The sequence below is a fragment of the Bos javanicus genome, chromosome 18 (genome assembly GCF_032452875.1).
Source record: "Bos javanicus breed banteng chromosome 18, ARS-OSU_banteng_1.0, whole genome shotgun sequence".
NCBI lineage: Eukaryota > Metazoa > Chordata > Mammalia > Artiodactyla > Bovidae > Bos > Bos javanicus.
In genome coordinates this window covers 57,775,542-57,784,540 of record NC_083885.1, presented here as the reverse complement: position 1 = coordinate 57,784,540, position 8,999 = coordinate 57,775,542, and the positions used below count along the sequence as shown (strand labels likewise).

At 54.9% G+C, this 8,999-nt stretch overlaps 1 protein-coding gene across 1 annotated transcript; it reads right to left on the bottom strand.

Annotated features, from left to right (window-relative positions):
- Positions 1-329: 329 nt before the first annotated feature.
- On the bottom strand, positions 330-8,621 carry LOC133229701 (cytoplasmic tRNA 2-thiolation protein 1-like). Its single transcript, XM_061386415.1, is given in 4 exon segments — positions 330-2,321; positions 4,035-4,311; positions 4,313-4,580; positions 5,921-8,621. Coding segments are annotated over 4 exon segments (1,197 nt in total). The 5' UTR covers positions 6,037-8,621; the 3' UTR covers positions 330-1,785.
- Between the last annotated feature and the right edge of the window lie 378 nt (positions 8,622-8,999).

The window sequence follows — 8,999 nt, the reverse complement described above, 5'->3', positions numbered from 1 at the left end:
TGAACGAGCTGCTCTTTTTTGTGGCCTCTTCGCTGTCTTGGTAGCTGTTTCATGTGTTCAAATAGCGTGTGTGTTCCTAGTTGGTCTTAATGGAAGTGTTACTCTGACATGAGATATTCCATTAAGGATGGAAACCTTGTTTGCTTTATTTGGCACTGTTTTAAAGATTTATTTGGCTGCACCAAGTCTTAGGGCACACGGGATCTTTCCTTGTGGTATGTGGGATCTAGTTCTCTGACCAGAGATCGAACCCAGGCCCTCTGCATTGGGAGTGCTGAGTATTATCCACTGAAACACAACGGAAGTCCCTTGTTTGCTTTATTTTAGTCTTTGCTCAAAAGTCACCTTCTCAAAGAGGCCTTGGCCTCTCAAAACTAAAACAGGACTCTTCACTCCCTTTCCCCTTATGTTGTTTTGTTTCCTATTCATAGCACCCATCATTATGACTTCATATTACATATTTGCCTATTACCTCTCTCCCACAAGATTGTAAATTCTGCAACCAAATGGTTTTAATTTTTTTTTTTTTAATTTTCTCTCCCACCGATGTCTAGAAATGCCCTTGCAGACATCAAGGGCTCCATAAATGTGGAAAGAATGATGTTGTGTTATCCAGTGGAAACACAGATCTGGTTTCTGTCCCCAAAGTTCAGTTCAATTAGGGAGAACAAAACCCCAAAAGGCTGAATGGCCACACGGTAAGAACAAGACCCAGCGGCTGGGGTTTGGGAGAGTCCCAATGTCCTGGGCTGGGCAGGGTGGGAGAAGAGATTCAGGGACACTTCCAGGAGGCTCCTGGAGGATGTGAGCAGGAAGATGGGAAAGGAGGGCATTTCTAACAAAGGAGCAACCCAGCAAAGCTTGGAGGTGGGACTGAGGACCCCAAGCCTCCTCAGGAGTCAGGCAGGCAGTTTCCGAGCCTCACACCCGTCTGGATCCGCAGGGCAGCAACCCCGAAATCGAGCGCCCCCTGGTGGCCAGCCAAGTGAACAGCCAAGTCGAACACATTTACTGAGGGCTTTATCAAACATTCACAACAGTGCTTCGGTGGGAGGCCTTGATTCCATTTTTAGCGGAGCAAATGGAAGATCCGAGAGGTTAAGTCACTGACCCAAGCTCACCCAGCTCTGCCTCTAGAATCTGAAGTCTGGAGAGCCGCCCCAGTTGCTCTTCATCCATCAGAGATTCAGGTGGTAGTGGGGATAAGGACTAATTCCACTGTCTTGAAGAGCCCCAGGTGGACCTGGGTGTGAGCCCCCAGGTGGGGCTCCAGAGAGGTGACCCCAGGCCAGTTATGGGCCTCGGGCTACAGCCAATGAGATCGTGGTGCGGGTGAAATGAGATGGCCCAGCGCCTGCAGTACACCCAGCGCTCACACAGAAGCACCATGAGTGCTGTAACTGACATGTCCATCCAGCTGCGTGTTTGTGCTTATCCTACTACAGGCAAACACGATCATCAGGCGGGCAGTAGGCGATCGAGAAGGGTTAGGGCTATCTGAGCACGTCCAGAACCCCACAGAGGTACAGGCAAGCAGCCCCCTAATTCCCACTCACTCAGGAATGGAAGGTCGTTTAGTGCTCCCCTCTCTGAGACCTAGGAGTCCCCAGCCCCCAGCCCCAGGAGCCTAGAGCCCCAGCGTCTGCAAGATCGCAGGTTAACAGGTTCCGTCTCTCTCCCAGCTGCACACGAAGCCCGGGCTCAGGTAACTCGGGTTCATTCCGTGTCATTTATAGGCGGCCCCGCGCCCCCACGGCGCCGGATCCCCGCGGGGAACTGGGGTCTCTAGAAGTCGGGGACCGGCTCGGAAGTCGGCGGTCGGGACGGCTGCGGCTCCCGTGGCGGCCCCTCCTCGTCCAGCCCCCGGCTGCCCTTGCCGATGGCCAGGCGGGGCCGGCCGCGGTTCAGGCCGTCCAGGAGCGCGCAGGCCTGGCAGAGCGCGCGGCTGGCCAGCGCCCCGCAGCGGGAGCAGGCGCCGGGCGGCGGGGGCCGCGCGGTCGGGGCCAGCGCCAGGCGCTCGGCCGAGTGCACCAGGTCCAGCACCGCCGACGGCCGCGCCGCCTCCAGCATCTTGAGCAGGTCGCGCGCGTGGCCGCGGAAGGCCTCGGGCGCGTACACGCACTCCTCGGAGAAGTAGTCCAGGCGGCGGAAGTGCGCGTACAGCACCACCTCCTTCTGCGACGCCAGCTGCAGCGGGCGGCAGCGCGGCAGGGCGCCCCCCTCGCCCGGGGAGCCCAGGCCCCCGCCCCGCGCCAGCCGGCCCGCGTCGCCCCGCAGGAAGTTCATGAGCACCGTCTCCGCCATGTCGTCCGCGTTGTGTCCTGAGGGAGGGGAGACGGGAGCAGTGAGGAGGGGGCCGGGGCCGGCGGGGCCTCGGGAGGAGACGCCGGGGCACCGCGGGGTGGCCTGCGGGAGGCTGCTGGGGGACCCGGCGAGAAACAAGAGGGCGACGCACCCAGGCTCCCGTGGAGCAACCCGGGGTGCCTCACTTACCCCCCACTTATCGCAGACCAGGCCCCGTGCTAGGCGCCCTTTCATGTATCGAGTAAAAGTGCTTTACGCAACAAATCTCACTTCAATCTCAGTGAAAAGTGTACTTCAGACTGCATAGACGTCCACATGGCCTTTGATGGAGACTCTCAAGTGGGCTGTTGACACAAGTGCCTCTGGGAATGCAGATCATGGCGTTTAGAAGACCAGGAGGCAGTAAGTGCGCATCTACACAACAGTCACCGTAAAACTGAAGCTCAATTTATTCTGCAACTTGTCATCTTATTTTTGTATGTGTGTGTGAAAGTCGTGTCCGACTCTTTGCGACCCCATGGAGCCCGCCAGGCGCTTCTGTCTATGGAATGCTCATACTTGAGTCTATAGTAAAAATGGGTCTTAGGGCTTCTCAACCCGACCATACTTTCCCTCCTGAGGGCCTTTGCTGTTTCCTCTGCTCAGAATCTCTCCCAATCCCCTTTTGGTCCTTCATCTAAGGACCCACTCAGCCTTCAGGTCTCTGATTACTCAGGAAACTCTTCCTTTCTCCCTTCACTAGGTCTTCCTGCATCACTTGCCTTAGCTGCACTTACAGGTTGTAATTATGTATGTGAGAAATGGACAGGATCAGACACTGGCTTGTGCATCATCATAGCAGCAAATGTTTATAGGTTTACTGTTTCTCAGTCTCTCATCTGAGTGTTTCATACATAATTCATCTAAGTCCCAGGAAGTCTAGGATCTGGATAATATTAATAGCCCTGTTGTATAGGAGAGGAAACTGAGGTTAGGTAGTTTGTTCTCCGGTACATAGCCTGCATGTGGTACAAAATAAATGGTCAATAATTATTTGTTGAAGTAATGACTGGGACAGAGAAAAAGTCAGCAGAGAGAGAATGAAAGACAAAAGGAGTTAAAAGACACAGTTGCGTTTCAGACTATAGATGGCTTTTGATGGGCGATATCCCGCCATGCCCCTCCTTTTATGAAAAGGGACACAGAGAATGTCATTTAAAAAAAACTGCAGAAAACCACAGCCCTAGCCCCAGAGAGTACTCTTCCACCCCTCTATTTGCCACCTGTGTGTGCCAGCATGTGAGCCCCCGTGGCTCAGCGGTGAAGCATCCGCCTGCAATGCAGAAGCCACAGGAGACGCAGGTTCTATCCCTGGGTTGGGAAGATCCCCCGGAGGAGGGCATAGCAACCCACTCCAGTATTGTTGCCTGGAGAATCCCATGCACCAAGGAGCCTGGCTGTTGTCGGCTACAGTCCATAGGGTTGCAAAGAGAGACGACTGAAGTGACTTGGCATCCATGAATGTTACCAGATAATGGCAGTGACTCAAAAGCTTGTAAAGATGTGCACACGATATGCCCATGAACCTTCAGTGAGCGTGCATATCCCCTTCTTGCTATTTAGATTCTCCAATTAAGACACACGAAGCCTCCATTTTACCACTTGGGCACGCACTCCAGCGCCCTTACGGTGCCCTATCCTGCGCATGCGCCCCTCCCACCAGGCCCGCTCTGGGCCGCGCCTGCGCTCACCGGTCACGACGTGCGTGGCTCCCACGAGGCGCGCCCCTTCCTCCAGCGCGCGGCGCCGCAGCACCCCGCAGAAGGTGCAACAGGCGCGGCTGCGGCCGGAGCCAGCCGTGCTGCGGGCCACGGCGTCCATAGTCCAGCCCCCGAAGAGGTCCGCGTAGGCCACGACGGTGAGCGGGAGCTCCCAGCGCGCCGCCTGCCGCCTCACAGCCGCCAGCGCCGCGTCCCGGTAGCCGCCGATGCCCTCGTCTACCGCCACGAGGTGCAGCGAGATGCCCAAGGCGCGGGGCCAGCTCGCGCAACACGTGCGCCAGCACCGTGGAGTCCTTGCCGCCCGAGGCGCCCACGGCCACCACGGCGCCAGGGGGCAGCAGGCGGCCCGCGACGACCGTGTGCAGCACCTCGGCCTCGAAGGCGGCGCAGAAGCAGGCGCCGCACAGCGCCTGGCCCGAGCGCGGACGGCGGAGGGCGGCGCGCGCCTTGTGGCAAGAGGCGCACTGCGGGGCAGGCATCGTGGGGTCCTGGAGAGGCGGGAGGGGTCGGCTTCTCCTGTATGGGTGGAGAGGGGAGGCGGGTTACATGTGGATTGGGATTGCGGGGGTCGTTGCTTGCCTCCCGGGAGGCTGCCCAGATAGTACCCAGAGTAAACCCATTGTCTGTAACACTCTTTCCCGCAGCACTGTGCAGGCCTGGCACCTTCAAGTCTCATCTTAGCCTTTCAATCACTCGTTCATTCTTTCATTCAGCAAATATCCACTCAGTACCTTCAAGGTGCCCAATGTTCTCTAGGAATTGGGGACACAGCAATGAGCAAAACAGGAAAGGTTGCAGGCACTAAATTCTAGTGGAAGAGCCGACTCAAGATACTTTCCAGATATGAAAAGTAGTAATATGAGGGAATTACTCTCTGAGCTAAGGCCATAAGGAGGAGTCAGGCATTAGATCAGTGGGAAGGATTTTCCTGATAAGAGTTAACAGCAAATGCACAGGACATGAAAGTGCAGGTCCTGTCTGTGTTCAAGTGCGTTGTGGTCGAAGGCGGGAAAGGCTCCGGGGCCTTGGAGGTTGGCAGGGTAAGGAGCTTGGACTTTATTCTGAGAGAAATAGGAACGGTTGGACGGTTTTAAGCTCTATAGTGACAGAATCTAATTTTTATTTTAACAGGATTCCTTGGCCTGCGTGTGAATGGAGGGTGGAGCGTGGAAAGGACCGACATGGGCAGACCAGTGAGGAGGTTCCTGCAGTGATCCAGGTAAGCAGCAGCGGTAGCTCGGAGCAGAGTGGAGACAGTGGAACTGGAGAGAAGTGGTCAGATTCTGGATCTGTTGCGGAGACAGAGCAGATGGGACTTTTACAAGCCTTGGGCGGGCGGGGGGGGGGGGCGCAGTGGATGAAAGAAACAGGACCCAGGACCTCAGGTTTTGTTTTGACTTGAGCACTTGGAAGGTAGTGGGACCATTTAGTAGAGAGGAGGTGGGGGTTAGGGAAGAATGAGGAAATACTGTGAGAGGCGGGGTTTGGGCATGGTAGATTTGAGGTTCTTTGCTCTGGAAGTCTTTTCAGAACCCTGAGCTGGGTGTGTTGCCGCCTCTAGATTTCCACGGCCACCTAATCCCCTCCTTTACCCGCGCCCCGACCACTCTAGGTTGTAATCGGGACTAAAGAGGGTGCGCTCGCACCGCACCCAGCTTGGGGCGGGGGTGGGTGGGAACAAGGAGTCAGACCCGGCCGGCAGAGTTCAAATCAGGAACGCCAGCTGTGTAGGGCACTCCTGCCTGGAGGGCCGCCGGGAGACAGGCTTTGGGGGTTTATTGAGGGGAGTGCTGTCTCCCCATTAAGACCGTCAACTCCTCCACTGCAGTGCTACAAAGGTGGGAGGAGGCACTCACCTGAATAGAACCCACGCGGGAAGGTCCAGGCTCCGAGAAAGCGCAGAAGCAGGTAATAGAACTACGACTTCCAGAAGGCTTTGTGGTCTGCCCGCCGACAACTCCCAGGTACCCATGCGGCGGTTGAGTCGGTGGCGCTTACTGCTTTCGGACGAGCTGGGCCTACAACTCCCGGCGGTCCTCGCGGCGACGTCTCTAGCTCCGCCCACAGCTCCTAGAGTGCTCCTTGCTTCCGGTCCCGCGAGAGCCCCTCGCGCGCCTGCGTAGGAGTGGGTACGGTCTGTGGTTCTTGTGGTTCTTGCGCTTCCCTGCGTAGCGCGCCGTGTGTGGTTTAGTCCAAAGATGGGTGCTTTTCAAGTTTTGTGCTCTTGTGGGAGCATGGTGGAATTTGTGGTGGGGGTGGAGAGGCGTCGGAGTGGGGTATGATGGGGATGGGGTGCGAAAGGGAGAGGTAGCGAGGGCGCTGGACGGATTCCAAGGTTCGGGCTTACAGTCTGGGTTCTTGCGCGCGCGCGCGCCCGGCCCCGGCTGCCGCGGTGCGGCCTGGAGGTGTTATGCTTATGCGGAGCAGAAATATAGCAGTTTGCGGTTCTTACACGCGTGCACCGGGTTCAGGTCAAGAACGCGGTGAGCAGTTACGTTCAGGCTTGGTGAGGGCCCATTGCTTACGCCTCCTGCCTGTTGGAATTGAAGGTCGAGCTCCGTATGGAGGGCAGGTGAGACGCGTGAGACGGAGGATCCCCGAAATCAAAAGCCGGAGCACCTTCCCAAGAATCAGCCGGAGCCCTGCACCCAAGGTCCAGGCCCTCAGCTTCTTTCCAGCCCCCAAACTGCCCCCTTTCCTAGCTGTTATAGTCTGACATTTTATCTCTACCCCTGTGAGACCCTTGAGAGGGTAGGGATGGGGGACGTTTGAGTGTCTGAACCTATTGGCTGAAGCGTGGTCATCGGGTTCATTCATTTGTCAGTCATTTCCTAGGGCTTCCCGTGTGCCAGGTACTATCCTCTGGGCGTACCAGGCCTGGCTGGAGAGATAAGGATGGCAAAGCTTGATGTGGAGGGGCAGATGACCGGGGCTGCAGGAGTCCAGAGGTGACAGGTGCTGCTGACCAGGGTATGGGGTGGGGGTAAGGGAGCGGGACTACACTTAGTAAGGAGTCAGCAGTGTGCCAGACACTCATCCCCTGCATGTCCCTCGCACTATTTCAAGTTCCTGGTCAGTAAAATGGGGATGATAATGGTAAGTGCGTCATAGTGTGTGTGAAAATAAATGAGTTAGTAGGGGAGTGTTTACTGGGGGGAAAAAAAAAACAAAAAACTTTTTTCTGTTTGTTTGTTTTCACTTAATTCTCATAACTGGTCGTGGCTCCCATTTCTGGAACATGTCTAAGTTTTCTTTTAAAGGAAGTCTTGATTTGGGCATTTCAAAACCTTAGACAACCAACCTACAGAGAGTCTAAGGCAATTCTCAGTTGAGGGTGAGTTTATCCCCAAGAGAACATTTGGTGATGTGTGGAGACATTTTTAGTTGTTGCAACTATGATGCAAGGAGCAGAGTGTGGCCGGTACCCGGCAGGCAGAGGCCAGGGTTGCCGGTAAACATATGCTGCACAGGATGGTCTCCACAACGCAAAATCATCCGGCCTCACATAACAGTAGTGCTGAGGCGGAGGGGCCCTGACTTAAGAGGTATTCTGTGCTTTGGTTTTCAGCCCCCAAATCAGTATGCACATTCAGGTGTTCCTGTAGGCTTTGAAAGTTTCTTTGTTTAAGTATTTTAGTAGCTCTCCAACACCACTCACATACTTTTGAGTGAGAAGTTAGTTAAAAAAAAGTTTGTCTTACACTGGATGCCATTGAAAAAAAGAAAGTGGATGTGAAAGCTGGCCTGCAAGGGTGACTCCATGTGCTCCTTGCTTAGTTTCTGTGACCTTGAGTGAGTGACTTGACCTTCCTGGGCTTCCTGTATTCAGTGGGGATGATAAAATAGCAGCTGTTGGAGGAACTAGATGATTTCATATTTTCAAAGCACCCCAAACCGTGCCTGGTGCTTCGTTAAGTGCTGTGAAAAGAGCAGAGGGCAGTGTTCTGTTCTTTATGTCTCTTCCCGGGGCTGCAGCTTAGTACTCATTAACTTTGTTTCTGAAGGGAAAGACTGAGTTGCTGTCAGGGGCTTCTGGAGGATGGCTGCAGCTTCTCATCATTGCAGGGTAAAGACTGAGTCCCTCAGCTTCGTGTTAGTGACCTGGCCCCTGATGACTTCTCAGCCTCACCTCTCACCTTGCATCTCTGGCAGGCCCCCATATTTTCCAGAGGAAGAATTTTTTCTGCCGGATGTCTGCACACGCTGTCTCTTCTTCTGAAGACTCTGTCCCACACCCCTCCTCCCCCAACACCCTGATTCTTCTTTCTCATCCAGATGGCCATGTGGGTATACTTCCCCCAGGAAGCCCACAGGACCCCTCCTCCCCTGCCCTGGTTTAACAAGCCACTTCTGGGCTCCCATGGCCCTTGGTCCCTTGCTTTGTCAGAGGCCCTGTCACCTTGGGTTGTGGCTGTCTCTGTTTCACTGTCTCTTTGGGTTGGGTACTTTCCAAGAGAAGGGTTTGGTTGGGTTTGCATCTGGGTCCATAGCATCCCCATGCAGAAGGCCTGGGACAGAGCAGGCAAGGTATTCATGGCCTGTCCTGAGCTGCTCCTGGCCTACCTCTCCTTCCTTGCCTCCTCCTTTTATCTGCACCCCAAGGAACACTGAGCTCAGGCACGAAATTGCTGCTGTGCAATGTGGTGGTTAAGGAGGGAGGCAGCCTGGTTCAGATCCTGGGATCTGGTTGTGTGAATGTGGCTAAGTTACATTTCCTCACCTGTAGGGGATGAAATAGTCCAGCCTTCAGAGGAGTAGAACAGTGGTTCTCAACTTGGGATGATTTTGACTCAAAACTGGGGTTGGGGTACTGGCATCCAGTAGGCAGAGACCAGCAATGTTACTAAATCTCTAACACACAGGTCAGCCTCCATGGCAAAGAACTAGCTTGCCCAAAATGTCAGTAGTGCTGAGATTGAGAAGAGATACATGCTG